Source organism: Patella vulgata, chromosome 5 (genome assembly GCF_932274485.2).
Source record: "Patella vulgata chromosome 5, xgPatVulg1.2, whole genome shotgun sequence".
Taxonomy (NCBI): Eukaryota; Metazoa; Mollusca; class Gastropoda; family Patellidae; genus Patella; species Patella vulgata.
The window spans coordinates 8,311,882-8,330,187 of record NC_065883.2 but is presented as its reverse complement, the minus strand read 5'-3'; the positions used below and the strand labels follow the sequence as shown (position 1 = coordinate 8,330,187).

The 18,306-nt window shown below is 36.3% G+C and overlaps 1 protein-coding gene across 1 annotated transcript; it reads right to left on the bottom strand.

The window, feature by feature from the left end:
* Nucleotides 1–8,710: 8,710 nt before the first annotated feature.
* Nucleotides 8,711–18,218, bottom strand: LOC126822459 (GTP-binding protein Rheb). Its single transcript, XM_050551391.2, has 8 exons — nt 18,064–18,218; nt 16,307–16,378; nt 15,327–15,394; nt 14,615–14,697; nt 13,866–13,922; nt 12,103–12,150; nt 10,523–10,604; nt 8,711–9,342 (listed from the first exon to the last, which is right to left on the bottom strand). The coding sequence occupies exons 1-8, from the start codon at nt 18,110–18,112 to the stop codon at nt 9,253–9,255; spliced, it is 549 nt and encodes a 182-aa protein (XP_050407348.1). The 5' UTR covers nt 18,113–18,218; the 3' UTR covers nt 8,711–9,252.
* Nucleotides 18,219–18,306: the final 88 nt, after the last annotated feature.

The following is an 18,306-nucleotide window of genomic DNA, read 5'->3' as shown; positions in this document are numbered from 1 at the left end:
GGTGGACTTGTATTTGTCCGAGAAGCCATTTTAGAAGGGCCTTGGCTCAATGTGACTCCGATTGTTTTTACCTGAAATTGATTGTTCCACAGAAAGCTTATACAATTTGCTACCAGATGGCGCCATTAACTGTGGTTCGTTGAAAAAGTGACTTAGATCGTTCTTTCCCGGGGCTCTTCAATTTTAACACAGAGATCTTTGAAGTACCCGTAAATCGATTTTCGGCTCACTGATACTTCCTTTTAAGACATAGGGGGGTTGGGGGGAGGGGGGGGGTAACACGTGCAAGTGAAATCATAAGGTCCGTTATTGATTCAAGTGGTGTGGTTTCGATTTCCAACTTGTAGTGACAAAAGGTAGGGTCGCCTGTCCAACCTCATGGGTTTTCTCCGGGTCAACCGGTTTCATCCAACTGCTAAAGACTCCTGCACACACGCAAATTATTGAATTACATGTAGTTTGTGTCAAGTGGATGCTCTTCCTCCCTCTCTGGTAATACTACAGTGCACTCTGCCACATCCGACATCGTACAGGTTTGTTACAATATGTCGGATTACACAGAGTGTCGGAATACCCAGTTTTCTCAAAACCGGAAATATTGTAACTTGTAGTTTAATATTGAACCATGTGGAGTGGATGTTTTAAACACCAATTCTCTCTCTCTCTCTCTCTCTCTCTCCCTCTCCCTCTCTCACCTGGTGGGTTTCCCTGCATATAGATACCGATACCCGCTTGCAAGCCAATTATTATTGAATGGGCATCTCTCTCTCTCTCTCTCTCTATTGACTGTGTTCTAAAACCAGGGCAATTAACGGGAAATTAAACCATATTTATTTATCAAATACTGCATTCATATTCATTTTTCATCTGACCGATTAAAAGTTCTTGCAAAAATAGTCATTGAAAATTTTTCTAATTGATCTTTGTGTAGATTAGGTACCCAGCGCCCTACTCACTAAGGTACCATGGCTCCCACGGATGGAGGGAAAAATGTTTTATGAATCTCTATTTTCACCGAAAAGCGAGTGACAATAAAAACAGAGAGAGAGAGAAATGGGGTTTAACGCCCACTCGACACAAACTAGGTCATTTCAGGACTAACATATGGTTCTATTTTATTTCAATAATTCGCTTGCGCGTAGGGGTCTTTAGCAGTGGGAGGAAACCGGAGGACCCGAAGAAAACCCATGAAGTTGGACAGACGACCCTACTCCTTGTCACGTACAACCAACAATAAAAACAGATATAGAGAAGATATTTTATTTTCTAATATATGTATCACGTTATATTACAGGGTTTTATATAATATCTTTTATATCATAAATTATAAATGCAAATTATTGCCGCTTTATTTTCTTTCACAGGCTATCTTAGCCTTTCGGATAGGACAAAATAACCCTTAACAGGTGGAATTCGATATAAGAGTAGGCCGTAGTGCCGCTGTCCAGACACAATTTCCCTCATAGCACACTGTATGGCGTATGCCCGTCTTCGTTAACAAAGTCGGGGCAGAACAGTAGGACGTTAAACCCCATTTCATTTCCTATTTTGACTACTGTTTCTATTTCCGCTGACTTTATTCACAGTTGGGAGGGGGGGGGTATTATGCACGAAGAGGTGGCATGTCGGATATAATCCAACGGACGTGGGATCTTTTATGTCATAATCCGATTTTGGATTATCGAAGAAAGGGAGATAATTTTGCAGGAAAGATGGCGTTAATAAGCCAACTGACATGGGACCGCTTACTTGCTCTGTCAATATGCACCGTGGACAATAATAGTTTATGAAGACTGAATGGTCTGTATGTAGGCATCCTCAGTGGTCTCATTCCTTACTATTCAACTTTACCCTGGGTTCATCCATAGGGTATTCGCGCATTCAAATTATCTGCCCTTGGTCATAACTTGATTCTACGAACCAATCAAAATAGAGTTTACAAACCAGTCTTAGTCTCATTGTTTACGTTCACAACAATATGGCGGCTTGTTTGCTCAATTATGAGAAAGTTTGCAATAAATTTAATATAAAAGAGGTCACAAGCACACAAAAAGATGTCCAAAAACATCTCTTTGATGTTTTTGTCAATTTTTTTTTATGTATTTAACGATTTTTAGATTGATCGATAAAAATAGCACATTCATCAAGGGCAGATAATTTGAATAAGTGTCTCCTCCATGGATGAACCCATGGGTTAGTGGAGTGGCACGGAATGAGACCACTGGGCATACCGCGGATGACTTTTAGGCTGGTTGTGGAATTTGGAAATTCTCAAACGCCGAGACACGACCTGGTTTATGGGTAGATTATCTTAAACCCAACCCATAATCCCGAATTTCCAATAGATGGAAATTACGTGTGGCAATTACCACGCTCAGCCAATCGGAAACTGGTGGCGAGAGATATGTAGGCTTATATAGTCTATGAAAGAAAATATGTATGGATTTTGATACTTTATTAATTTGAGTAGAATTGTTCATGATATAAGGAACACAATTAAAGATGACTGAATAATCAATGAATTGCACAATGCTTTATCAAGCTCATTAAAATAAGACGTAAATTTCATTCCGTTTTATTTTTGATGTTGCTAAAAAAAACGACAATAAACGAAACGTTATTCCAGTCAAATTATAATTAGATTGTATATGACTAATATCAAGCTCATTAAAATAAGACGTAAATTTCGTTCCGTTTATTTTTGATGTTGCGTAAAAAAACAGATAATAAACGAAACGATATTCTAGTCAAATTATAATTAGATTGTATACGACTGATCTAACTATACAATAATGGAAATTAATCATTTCTAACCCTTCTATTAAACATATAACCATTTAAAATACATTAAAATTATACAGGAAAACATCTAACCGAAGCAATTTAACAATCATTTCTAAACAACAAAACTAGGCAATTTCGGGACTAATAAATTGTAAATATAGTTCTATTTCCCCTATTTTTGTGTAGCACTCGTTAGCATTGTGAAGAAAGCCAAAATTCTAAGAAATTAAGAAATGCAATGACATTTCTAAACAACAAAACTAGGCAATTTCGGGACTAATAAATTGTAAATATAGGTCTATGTCCCCTATTTGTGTGTAGCACTCGTTAGCATTGTGAAGAAAACCAAAATTCTAAGAAATTAAGAAATGCAATGACATGAAGGTTTTAACGACTTACTTTTGTGGATTGATGAAATTTCAGGGTTAGAGGTTTTGATCATCCAGTCTCTAAATGAATTAGTGTGCGGGAAGACATTTTACACTACCCGGGAAAACGGAGATGACCTGGGGCCTGTTTCACGAAATTTTAACTAAGATAAAATCCAAATTTTAGTAATTTGATTGGATAATATTAGACTGATTGTAGTGCTTAGCCGATCAAAATTGAAGTATCTACTAAAAGTTGGATTTTATCTTTAGTTAAGATTTCGAAAAACAGGGCCCTGATCCTTGTTGCTGCATTTTCGGGGATAACCTATTATCTCTGAGGCTCTAAACGTCCACTCGACACAATCTAGGTTATTTGGGGACCAACCTTTGGTTCAATTTTGTGTGTAGGGGTCTTTAGCAGCAGGCGGATACCGCAGGACCCAGAGAAACCCACAAGGTAAGACAAGTGATCCTACTTGTGGGATCAAAACAACGCCACTTCACACTTGACAGACCCTATGCTTTCAGTGCATGCATTAGACCACTCGGCCACGCAACAGAACAGACCAAATGAATTGAAAGCATAGATCATTTGCCAGCTTCGTGTGTGCGCAATGTTATGATAATAAATGTATATGTAAAGTAACGGTTTATTCCATCAGACCCGTTCAGCAGAAAGAAAACATTTAAAAATTACTAGCAACAAAATTACAAAATTGTACAAAACTTCTCTTCCAACAATTAAACAAAACAAACTGCCAACAAACTAAACCTATAAACAGAATTTTTAAAGGTTCAATACCACTCTTGTTGTAACTGAATAATATGTCCCAATCTTTATTCTGGTCAACAAATTGTACTATTTTACAATATTCCAATTAATTGATGATACAAATTTCATCTTAACACACCTAATTTAAAAAATTGGAAAAATTCAACTAAATGATTTGAAAAGCCTGACGTAAAGCTTTTCAAATGTGACTTGGATTAAAAAATATTTTTGAACCCTCTGGACAAGTAAAATACCCAAGAGTTATTTGTGGATGTGCATCAGGCCCAGTGTCTTGTTAATTGAGAAAAAAAATTCTAACGATATGATGTGCATTAGGCCCAGTGTCTTGTTAATCAAGAACAAATTCTAACGATATGATGTGTAGCAGACGTAGTGTCTTGTTAATCGAGAACATGTTCTAACGATATGATTAACATCAGACCCAGTGTCTTGTTAATCGAGAAAATGTTCTAACGATATGATTAACATCAGGCCTAGAGTCTTGTTAATCGAGAACATGTTCTAACGATATGATGTACATCAGGCCCAGTGTATTGTTAATAGAGAAATGGTTCTAACGATATGATTAACATCAGGCCTAGAGTCTTGTTAATCGAGAACATGTTCTAACGATATGATGTACATCAGGCCCAGTGTCTTGTTAATCAAGTAAAATTTCTAATGATGTGATGTGCGTAAAGGTAATCTCAATTATCCAGACAATATATATTATCAAGCATGGCTGTCATGTTTATACTAAATTAAAACCTATAAAGTAGGCAGGTTTAAGTAATTAAATCAAACCCCAAAAATACGATAATTTAGTCTATTAAAGGGGGAACCCCTGATTTCACATAGAGGTCGTAAATAAAACCAGATGACAATAGGGGAAGTCCCTCATTTTATAAAAATTGGTTTAATGTAAATTAACGATCAATATATGGCAATATTGTCTATATAGTTAGAATTATTTAACCCTAAACAAATCATAATTCATTCATTTTTAAAGATATACATAATAAATTAAATATATTTATTTCACAAAGCAACACTTAACTATTCAGCACTTGGTACATATTTAAATATTGACTATGCCGTTTACTTGAAAAGAGAGGTGATCCTCTAGTCTATTTATTTCACACATTTACTTTGATATTAACCCTTTGGGATCCGGTAAATGAAAAATTAGCCACCCCGGCCAGTTCCTTGAAGATAGTATAGAGAAAAGCAATCTGATTAGAATACAGATCTATATTTCGTTTCATTTTTTTTTTTTATACTTTCGATGGCCTGTAGTGAAGACAAGTAAAACAAGTTTTTGAACTATAATAAAATGAAACGAAATAGGATCTGTGTTTTTTATCAGATTGAGAGAAAAGTGATCTATTTTAGGCCAGTAAACTATAACACATACTGATTGAAGAGCAATTGCCAATTTATTTTGTACTAGATTGAAAACTCTGAGAGAATACTCTGAGGGAAACACCCCCAAAATAAATCAGTAGTTGCTCTGCCATAAATATGTATTATTGCTTTATTCAGTTACTAAATGCTATGAGACAATTAATGTTACATATAAATATATATCTGAACAGCCTGAAACCATCTGAAACTAACGTTCCTTGGACCAATTCAAACTGCAAACCGACTAAGTTATGTCAACAACACTCTGTGTTGTAGGACGGTTTAGTAGTTCTTATGGGTGTCAAAGTTATTTGCGTTGTCTAAGATGCATTAGTTATATGCGGAGTGGTCTTATATAAAGCTTACATTAAAGCCAGTTTACAAGAACAGGGATTGCATATCACCTATACTTTGCTTAGGCAGAAGGGTATACTACAGCCGGTGGCTGGAGGATGATGGAGGGAAGAAATGACGGGGTAGAGAACACCTGGTGAGGGAGGGAGGAGTGTCTGTCCGGTTTCAGATCATGGAACTATGATCTGGATCAGGGGCGTCAAACATACGGCCCAACAGGCCAGATTCGGCTCGTCGAGGGTTTAAACGTGACCCGTTGAACAAACTGCAACAAACTGACGTGTCTATAATTCTTAGAAACTGGCGGTGGAAATCATTTGTTATCATAAATTCTAGATATTCCTCCCTTAAAAACATTTCCCAGGGTCATCATCTAGTCAAAAGAGTGATCAGAGAATTGTAACCATATTACAGTATTGGTCTGAATTTGATGGTCATCATCTGATCTCCTATAGACTTTAAAATGATTAAATGGACAACAAGGATAGCTCTAGAGACTTTAAGCAAAGAATTTTAAGCATTTTACAGCAATGGTCTGAATTTGATTGTGAAAGAAAGCATCAAATGGTGAAACAAGTACTGGTATAATAGTATTATATAGTTATCGCAGAATTGTGATATTACATCAAAATTCAAAGTTCGTCAATTGATGCACAATTGTCTAAGGTACATGCATGTCAAGTTTCATATCAATAGTACTTATAGCATGGACTAGGAACGGAGCAGGACATCATCATCACCATATTGGCATTGTGACGTCATATCAAAATCTGAAGTCTGTCAGATCATTGCACAATTGTCAGAGGTACAAGCATGCCTAGTTTCATGTTGATTGTACGTGAACCAGAGCAGTCTTAGGTAGGATCTTTGTGAAGAACGTCGCCCCCAACAAGAACAATAAGATAATCAGTGCTTACGGACCTGGGGCCTTTTTCACAAAATTTTAACTAAGATAAAATCCAAATTTTAGTAATTTGATTGGATAATATTAGATTGATTTTAGTGCTTAGCCAATCAAAATTGAAGTATCTACTAATATTTGGATTCTATCTTTAGTTAAGATTTCGAGAAACAGGGCCCAGTTCCTAATTGAAAAATTTGACTATTCTAAAATATTCTTCACCAAGATAATTCAATAACAACCATAATCATAATTCAGGGCTAGTAGAATACGACAATTAGAAGCAGGTGCTTGTGTAAAAGTTCAAATGTACATGGACGTTTATTTACTTAATTATTGATATATTTTTTTTACAATTTTAATTGTGCCGAGAATTCAGCGACATAAAATATTTATACAATATGACTATTATTTCTTGCCTTAAAATCAACTAGACTAAAGACATTAATTATTGATGTATTATTTTCACAATTTTAATCCTGCATTGAAAGATAGCAACATAAAATACTTTTACAGTATCACTGTTAATTTATGAGCTAACTGTTATTGACGTAAATTCAATTACACTAATGACGTAAAAATTGGAGTTTTATCAGCCAATAAGCTACAGTTACCCATGTGACTGATTATAATGATGACATCAGAGACAATATGACATCATCTCCATGGTTACCATGCAGCTCATTTCTGACACCCATTCAACAGCATGTATGATATGAATGGGCATTATTTAGAGTTGCTGATCTTCTTTTTGAATTTTTGGGACAATAATCCACGCTAGATTGTACTCAAAAGTCCTTATAATATCATTTATTAAAGAAAAAAAAATAAAAATATCAACGGTAGACAATCTCCTGGTTTGGATGAATTGGATTAAAAAGAAGCCAATCAAAAGATTTCTGCGGAAATCATAGGTGATGCTGACTTGTGTTGACCCTATCGAATACATTGTATGCTGAGGATGCCGAATTAATTAAAGGGGCATTATGTAAGATTGGATAAAGAGCTGACAAATAGGTAAATTACTTCACTCTGAGCCAAGTTACCAGCGTTACAAGAACAGAGTAGCCTCAATTGTCATTGCTACCATCGTTACGATAATAAACAAAGTCTTGATTATCCATTTTTACGTTAAATCATCAACTGCAAATCATATGTTGAAAATCTAACGTATCTAATGGCATCGAGATTTGATTAGGATCTTGGTAAGATATTAAATGTCTAAGCAACATTTAATGTCTGCAATAGGCAGGCCTAGCTCTTACATAATGCCTGTTTCATTCTTAAAATATTTAGGCCCTATCCATGTCTCAGGAAATATGACAGCATCATTACAAAAGGGAGTAATTTTAAATCAACAGGCCTGGAAATAACGCTTTTAGATGTACCTAGCAAAATGAAATAGTACCTGACATTTTCAACTTAGTGCCGGACATGTATTAGTAATATCAATAAAAAAGAAAAATCAGTGCCGGACAAAATGACAGGCACCAGAGGTTTAGTGCCTGACAAAGCCTGAATCTGTGTCTGACATTGTCTGTGACAGGTGCCTTATTATTGTCAGGCTTATATGGAACATTGTGTAAGTTCTAGCCTAATTCCTAATCTATTTGTGCCTAAACATAGATGTTTTGTTTTCATTCAAAAGCAGAATTTACTATACAAATGTCCAAAAGAAAGTATACGCAATAAATATAGGACTAAGTTTTTTTTAGATTAAAAACATTTGATGAAACGTTACTGAGTTCGTCTCTTGCGTCCAAACTCAACATTTCTAAGCAAAATAAACAAAGTGAAACAAATTGACATTGTACCCAAATACCACATACAATGGAAAAATTATTTTGGTTGATGCAGCACCAAATGGACGATGTATACTTTCTTATGGACATTAGTCTATTATCACTGATCTGTACTTATTTTAAAAAAATATTATATTGGATATTTAACCACATGGCTTTCAAATTCCTCGTCATGGTTTCCTTGTATATTCAGAAACTATTTACAGGCTATTTTATGTTAAGTAACACTGTAACCCAGGTATCATTTAATATTTGGTATTTAGCACTAATTTCTTTCAACTTCGTTTAACATGAAATCTTTGTTTAAAAATTTGTAAAAATCGTTTAAAATCACCAAAAATCATTCAGTTTAAAGCTGACCATTCCATTTTGATAATGAGTGTCCAATTTACCAATTTAAAAGTGTTTAATTTCTCAACCACTGTTAAAAAATAAACAACCCAATTGATTATTGGTGTATAATGAATAATTTTTAAACAGTGGTCAGAAAATTGAATACTTGTAAATTAGGCACTCATTATCAAAATTAATCAATCATTTTTAAACTGGACACAAGTACAAATTAGATGATTTTGGGTGATTTTAAACGATTTTTATGAATTATTAAACAAAAATTTGATGTTAAATGAATGTGAAAGAAATTAGTGCTAAATACACAAGATTAAATGATACCCGGGTTACAGTGACAGGACCAATTAGATTTTGTTTTCATTGTGTTTATTTTGCACTCAATCCCTTTAAAGTTGATTTTTAATTAGAATGTTCGTCCAGATGTGACATAGTCAACAATTTGCGTTTTATTGTAGCCCTTCTAGGTGTATAAAATAAAGGGATGATATTTTGTTGTAAGATTCTAACCCAACTTTAAGATAAAATACAACTACTTTTCTCTTGTCCAACATTTTCTGATTTTTCTACTGTCATCAATATCTGTGTAAAAACATCTTGTACACTCTGAAATAATAACAAACAATACAAGGGAATGAATGAATGAATTACTGAATGAATGAATAAATGAAATAATAAACAATACAGAGAGAGAAATGAGGTTTAACGTCCACTCAACACAAACTAGGTCATTTCGGGATTAACATATGGTTTAATTTTATTTCAATAATTCGATTGCGCGTATGGGTCTGTAGCAGTGGGAGGAAACCGGAGGACCCGGAGAAAACCCAAGAGGTTGGACAGACGACCCTACTCCTTGTCACGTACAACTGGGGATTCGAAACCACGCCAGTTGACTCAATGACAGGCTTTATGATACAGCTCGCACGTGCTAACCATTCGCCCGCCCCCCCCCCCCCAATAAACAATACAGGAGAAAGAATGAATTGAATAAATGATATTTAGCCACCTATGTGTACCTTTCTGCACCTACAACCAGTCGTGCAATGTGCTATGAGGGACATTTTTGAACAATGAATTCCAACTGTCAAGGGTTCTTTTACGTGCACGCCTAAGTATAAACAGGAAATTTTGTAACCAACATATGGAACGAACCCAGTACCGCCAGCTAAACAAGCCAGCACCTAGCTCACTGAGCTACCCTGGCTCCTTCATACATAAACCATACAGGGGCATGAATAAATGAACGAATAAATGAATAAATTAATGATTTTTCTGCACCTACAGCCAGTCATGCAGTGTGCTATGCTGGAATTTTGCCTGGTCAGCAAATGAATTCCAACTGTCAACGATTTTTTTTTTAACCTGCATGCCAAAGTGTAAACAGGAATAGAACCCTGTAGTACTGTCAGGTAAATGAGCCATCAACTTTTGCACAGACAGTGGTGCTATGGTCTACTCTTATATTGAATTCCAATGATCAACGGATCTTTAACCTGGATGCCAATGTGTAGAAGGGACCTTGTTTTTCCAACCCATCCGAATGCCTATACGTTGTCCATGCTAGGACCTCTGTCCTGTCGCACTGAAGCGTTCCGCAAAATCTCAATGAACTTTCTCGCCCAATGCAGGAATCAAACAAGCGACCTCAAGGTTAGCGAGCCAACATCCTACTCACTGAGCCACCATGGCTCCCTGCATTAAAAGGGATTGAGCTATATAATAATTATATCCTTGTAAAGGTCTGGCGGCCACATTAATGAATTAATTCAAGAGAATACCCTACCTGGTTTTCTTTGGCTGATGCTTCTAAAAATGGTGCTTTCCACGATTCAGCTATTTTCTTACCATCATCAAAACTGATTTCCCTGTATAATCAAAATAAACACAACTAATGATTTCCCTGTATCATCAAAATAAACATTACTAAATCCGGAGCAAAAAAGAGAGAGAGAGAAATGAGGTTTAGCGTCCACTCGACACAAACTAGGTCATTTCGGGACTAACACATGGTTTTAATTTTATTTCAATAATTCGCTTGGCAGTGGGAGGAAACCAGAGGACCCGGAGAAAACCCACGAGGTTGGACAGGCAACCCTACTCCTTGCCACGTACAACCGGGGATTCGTAACCACGCCAGTTTACTCAATGACAGACTTTATGGTACAGCGCGCACATGCTAACCATTCAGCCCCCCCCACCCCACCCCCCGGGAGCAAAAACAACCATAATAATATTAATAACCCGTTACAAAATACATTTTACTTTATATTTAATCAGGATACTTAGTTCCTATCGAATTATAAAAGCTAACCGGATGCCTGATTGTGATTCCAGGACGTTCAGAATTAACAGAATAGGAATCGAGGGAAACAGAAATGAGTCCCTTCAAAGTTCTGCCAGTCCCAACAACCGAATGATTAATGGACATAACCATGCATTGTGCTATACGGAGAATTTTGCCAGAACAGTGGCAATTCGCCATAATGATAAGTCAACTTCCAGCTGCCTATGTTTATTTTTACATTCATGCTAATGTGCACTGTTCCTTGTCTGGCCCTGGCATGTTAGTCCCTTTCGGGTCAATGGAGATCTGCAATAAATACTGGGGATACACTGTAACCAGGGTATCATTTAATCTTGTGTATCTAGCACTAATTTATTTCACATTCGTTTAATATCAAAGTATAAATTAGATGATTTATGGTGATTTTAAAACGTTTTACGAATTTTTAAACAAAAATTTGATATTAGACATATGTGAAATAAATTAGTGCTAGATACACAAGATTAAATGATACCCTGGTTACAGTGATACTTGTTTGAACGTTCTGGAATAGAATTCTCTCAATCACAATAATAGAGACAACCAATTGAAACAAGGATTTCAGGCTGCAAAGTTTGTGCCATATGCATAAGAAAATACCTCAACCAACCATGACATCTGAAACATATTTGTTGTGTTTAATGAGGTTATGATTCCATTGACACCACCTCCATTGTCTGTGATGGGACTGGATTCCTTTTTACTCAATTGCAGGTCTGTCAATTCGGAACAACATATATAAAGGGAGGTAAATCCAGAATAGCAAATAGTACGGGGACACTAGATTGAAGTTACAGAATTAAATTTTCTCAATTCCAAAAATAGTGTCAATTGAGTGAAAAGGAGAATTTCAGAGTACAACGCATGTACGTGCTGACTGCATAAAAAATATCTCAACCAATCACTTGATTGCAATTCTGTCAATTCGGGATGTTCCGGACTCACAATCGAGCACCCCAATGTGAATTTATGTCTACTAATTACAAGTGTAATCAATCAAATCAATCAATGATTAATATTAATTTTTAAATTCAGCCTACCTCTCCATTCTAAGGTCACTTTTATTACCAACCAAAACAACTGGAACTCTAAAATAAAAAATGCCATACAATTTAAACAGTCAAAGTAGATCCAGTGATGGCAACTTTCTCAATCTGATTAAAATAGATCAATATTTCTTTACGTTTTTTTATACTTTCGATGGCCTCCACTAAAAGAAGATCTAACCAGATGGTGTGAAAGGTCGCGTCAGCGGTCATACGAGCAACTTTTGACCCTATGACGTCTGATATTTGATTAGCTAAGACCTCGCTGTAAAAGACCATTTAATTGGCTTATCCCTAACGAGGGTTATATATAGAGAGAGAGAGAAATGGGGTTTAACATCCACTCGACACAAACTAGGTCATTTCGGGACTAACACATGGCCCTCGCCAACAAATAGACAATTATTCTTGCCTGGCCCACCCATCCTGCTACAGTAGAACAAGGCTGGCAACTCTCAAGGAACTCTTTCAGCCATTTGACCAAACAAAAATATCTATATGTTGGTCTCAAAATGACCAAATATTGTGTTGAGGAGATTTAACCAGCGGCTGCCAAGAGATGGATAGAAAACAAGCTAAAACGAAAGTGATTTTTCCTACAATCAAGGGCCATAATTCAGGAAATTACAATTCGATATGCGCAAATATCGAAGGGAACCAAGATCTTTGAGTTATAAACTTACATTTCAAGTTTCAACAAAATCGGATAAAAATTGTGACCTCTGTACGGTCCACAACCTTGATATAGCATATTTTTACGCAATTTGAGAACGCGGGGTGGCCATTTTGTCTGTCAGTTTTGGGCCGATTTTCACGAAATTCTAACTTAATTGCCCTTAGGGTGTAACGGTGATATAATAATATGTTTTTTTAAATCGGATAAAAATTATGACCTCTATAGGGTCCACAAGCTAAAAACGTGATTTTTCGTACAATCAGGGGCCATAATTCAGTAAGTTACGGTCCGATATGCGCGAATATCGAAAGGAACAGAGATCTTTGGGTTATAAACTTACATTTCAAGTTTCAACAAAATCGGATAAAAATTGTGACCTCTACAGTGTTCACAAGCCAAAAACGTGATTTTTCGTACAATCAGGGGCCATAATCCATGAAGTTACGGTCCGATAGATGCCAATATCGAAAGGAACCGTGATCTTAGGGTGATAAACCTATATTTCAAGTTTCATTGAAATCGGATACAAATTGTGGCCTGTAGACTGTTCACAAACAATTGTGGACGGACGGACGGACAGGGGCGACGACAATATACGACCACATGAAAATGTGGGCGTATAAAAATACATTTCTTTTGATGCAAACACATTTATATCTGTAGTACTGTAGTTAATCCCAATTTCCTTGAGACACAGTATCTGATTGGCTGATCAAGTTCTTCTGATAACCAATGATAACTTTCAACAAAAAATATTAGATCAAAGAAATATCTTATTACGAAATAGGTTGTGTACAAAGTTTCACAAAAACATTTTATGACATTGGCTCGTAAAGCGCAGAATAGCAAGGCTTGTGTTGATGTTTGACAAGATCCATAACTTGTGAGAAGAATGATATATTGATATATGTTAGTAATTTTCACACACACTGCACGCTTACGGCTGGCCACCGGATCCATTCACTTGATTTGATATTTGTTTTTTTCTTGCAATGTTTTGTCCCCAGGTTTGTCTTGACGGTTGTGTTTTGTGTGTTGTGCAGTCCTCCTGCAGTTACTATTAAGTAAAATAATTACTTACTGTGTCTTTCCTTTCATGTCTAATATTTTATCATACACATATTTTATCACATCTAGGCTGAAAGAAAAAAAAACACCATCAAGTAATGGATATATTTCTTTATTATGAACACATACAATATATAAATGGTGTTTAATATCCGACTGTTCTGCACTGACTCAACTAATGAAGTTGGGTATATGCCATGCATCATGCCAGAAGCTAAGTTTGACCTCTAAAGGTACACAGCAGTACTTCCACCTACTATTTGTTGAATTCCAACTGTCACAGGTTTTTTAACGTGCACTGCAATATGTACACGGTACCACAGTCAAATGACTTGACTTTGTTCCTTGTCAGGCCCTCAAATTCCAACTGCCAAGGGGAAATGGATGGCTGAATGCTTAGCACATGCACATTATATCAGTTTCCTCCGACTTCTAAAGACTCCTACATTCAAGTTAATTATTGAAATAAAATTAATAAAATTGAACCATATGTCAGTCCTGAAATGACCTTGTTTGTGTCGAGTGGACCTTAAACCCCATTTGTCTCTCTTTCTCTCTCCTTGCCAGGCCCTGTTCCTTGTCCTGCAACACTGAAAGCTAGTTGGATATACCAAGACACCAGCACCTTATACACTGAGCCATTCTGGCCACAGAATCAAGTAACCTACAAGACTTTTAACTAGCAAACTATTGTCAAAATAAGAAGAACAGAAATTTTTTGTGATTGTTTTTCTTTTTAGAAGCCCAAAATTTAGTACAAACCTTTTTGATGAGTTTACAGAATAAACTAGTACATAACCATCAATATTGGTAAAATACGACTGAGGTAGAACAGAATATTCATCCTAGAAGAGAAATAATAATTATATTTCAACATACATTGCCTGAGCAGTTATCTTTAAACATACATTATGTAAGAGCTAAATCTGCCTATTGCAGGTCTTTCTTTAGGCCTATTGCAGGTCTTTCTTTAGGCCTATTGCAGGTCTTTCTTTAGGCCTATTGCAGGTCTTTCTTTAGGCCTATTGCAGGTCTTTCTTTAGGCCTGAAATGTTATATAAACTATTAATTTGACATAATTTAAAGATACATTATGGGAGATAAGATAAAGAGCTGGAACTTCTCACTATAATAGTTAAAAACTAGATAAGGTAAAGGCAATTTGGAAAAAATTTAAGTCAAATTGATCGACTTTGAACCAAAATTTTAGAGATTGAATTTTTTTCAGCCTAGCCTCGATCATTATTACGTAAGTCGGTGCGATAAAAAACATAGTCTCGATTATCCATTTCATGATTAAATCATGAATGGAAGTCGAACAGCAAATCGGAACCTAATCCAATAAACATTGCAGGCTAGCTTTGACATCGAGAGATGATTATGGAAACCAGGCTGGAAAATCTCAAGGATCAAGCCTCGGACGTCTGGTTAGTAAGCCTGTATTAAACATTAAACAAAAAATATGGTAATTTACCTGCCCAGCTGTATCTACAAGTTGTAAACTATATTCTTGACCTCGTATTTTTATAACTTTCTGAAATGCTAAAAACATAAAAATAAAAGTAACATTCCACATATCTTTATAAATACTGAAGGGCGGGGGGGGGGCGAGGAGAGAGAGAAAGAGAAATAAGCTTTAATGTCCACTCGACCCGAACTAGGCCATTTCAGGAATAACACATGGTTCAATTTTATTTCAATTAATTTGCTTGCACGTGGGGGTATTAAGAAGTGGGAGGAAGCCGGATGGACCAAATCCCACGAGGTTGGACAGACGACCCTACACCTTGCCACGTACAACCGGGGAATCGAAACCAGTGACAGACCTTATGATACAACACGCTAACTATTTGGCCATCCAACACCCCTTGAACCAAATGGAACCATTTTTGGACTGATATTTATGAGATATATGATTCCTATGGCCTTGAACCCCTCTAGTAAACTTGTGGCAGTCAAGCGCTCCAGGCCCCAACTTTGCCTTTGCTTGATCATAAAACAAGCGTCCCAGTTTCTTCCATGAATAATTTAGGGAGGTTGGATGACCGAATGGTTAGGGAATGCACGCTGTATGATAAGATCTGTCATTGAGTCAACTGGCGTGGTTTCGATTCCCCGGTTGTACGTGACAATGAGTCGGAATGTCTGTCCAACCTCATGGGTTTTTTCCAGGTCCTCTGGTTTCCTCCCACTGCTAAAGACGCCTATGCCTAAGCGAATTATTGAAATAAAATTGAACCATATGTTAGTCCCAAAATGATCTAGTTTGTGTTCAGTGGACCTTAAACCCTCTCTCTCTCTCTCTCTATCTCTCTCTCTCTCTCTCTCTCCATGAATAATCTGGTAATACTAGCTACATTCAAGTGATTTAATATTAAACACCAATTCTCTCCCTCTGTGTCTCTCTCTCACTCCATCTCTCTCTCAATAATTTCAGTATAATTATAAACTTACTGTTTTCTATAGTTGGATCATAAGAATCAACAAACTGATTTTCAACATACTGTATAGTTAATGAAGATTTCCCTGTAAAATAAACAAATATACACACAATTGATTCATTGAAATTTACAGGACACAATACCTAGATGAAATATTAAATACAATTACTGGTTACAATTAGGCTGATAAACACCATGGATTCATTACAGCTGTGACACAATCTGATTAAAACATGTCAGGCATTCATCATTGGCAAATTTTAAACTTGTTAAGAAGATTTTCACTTCAATTTCAATTTCTCATAGCTTTGTAAATACTGAACAGAACTGAATCCTTTTTGCATTCATATTATAGCAATCTGATTAAAACACAGATCCTATTTCGTTTCGTTTTTTATAGTTCAAAATTTCGTTTTACTTGTCTTTACTGCACTAGGATCTGGAAGAGTTGTTATATATAACCAGCGTTCTAGTTGATGTGAGGGGTTAGCCAATGAAACGGTCTGTTACGAAGAGTTTTTGGCGTGATTTGCATGGAACTGTGGGTAACCCAATAGAAACATCTACATGTACGCTGATTGGTTAATCAATTGTATAACATCATAGGGTCAAAAGCTGCTCGAATGATGTCTGACGCGATCTCCCGTTACAACTGGTCTGATCTTCATGTAGTAGACGCTATCGAAAGTATTTTTAAAAAAATGAAACAAAATATAGATCTGGGCCCTTATTCACGAAAACTTAAACTAAGATACAATCGAAATTTTAAGAAATACTGCAATTCGACTGGCTGACCAGTAAAATCAATTTGCACATATCCAATTTGCATATTGGTCAGCCAATCGAATTGCAGTATTTTAATCAGATTGACTATGACAGGGCCTGTCAATAGCCTAATATCACTTACTCTAGACCTAGTAGCATTATCTATGTATATGTAACTGTACAGTTCTTGAGACCTAACAAGATTATATATCCTACTTTACTCAAATGCATGCCAGTTATATAATTGTCCACAAGCAATCTCGTTCACACGAAAGGTCTAGTTTAAGTCGGCCACAAATATCAAAATACGTTGGTTGAGACGTCCATGCGGCATGGGTTATGTTAGGAGAGAGAGAGAGAGAGATATGGGTGTTAACGTTCACTCGACACAGACTACATGTAGGTCATTTAGGGACTAACATATGGTTTAATTTTATTTCAAAAATTCTCTTGCACGTAGTGGTCTTTAGCAGTGGGAGGAAACCAGAGGACCCGCAGAAAACCCACAAAGCTGGACAGGCAACCCTACTCCTTGTCATGTACAACCGGGAATTCAAAACCACGCCAGTTGCCTCAATGACAAAACTTATGATACAGCGCGCACGTGCTAACCATTCGGCCATCCAACCGCCTGGTTATGTTAGGGATACGAAAAGAATTCATAGTGATTACCATTAAATGTGGACGACTTTGTACATGGGCAAGTTAACTGCCCTCTCTCCCCCCTACTCATCAAATTACTGATGAGTAGACGATTTTTGCTCAAAATATTTCTAGGAAATGATTGTTATTTGCAACCGTAATTTATTTTAAGCACATATTATTAATTATCTTAAAATTATATTTTTCGTTTACTGCGATTTCGTAATGCAAGTGGACGGTTATGCCCTGTTTATTTTCAAATAAAAACAACAACGTGAACATAACATAAACAAAAACAAAGACATGTGGGTCAGGACGTTCTAGTCTAGTTTTCTAGCCACCGACAAGAGATAAAATACCTACCAACAGATCTGTAGCCCATCAAGGCTATTCTCCTCTGTTTTGGGGGCATAATAAGAACTTATGTATTTACGTTACATTTAAAACACACCAATATATAAATAATTCTTTAACACAAAGTCAAAACAAGTGTGAGACTAGTACAGGAAGTGAACCAATCCTCGATTTTTCGGAGTTATTTCCCCTTTATGACCTTTAGACTTGATTATCCAATAATTAACAAATCTAAAATAGAGTTGTTCCCCT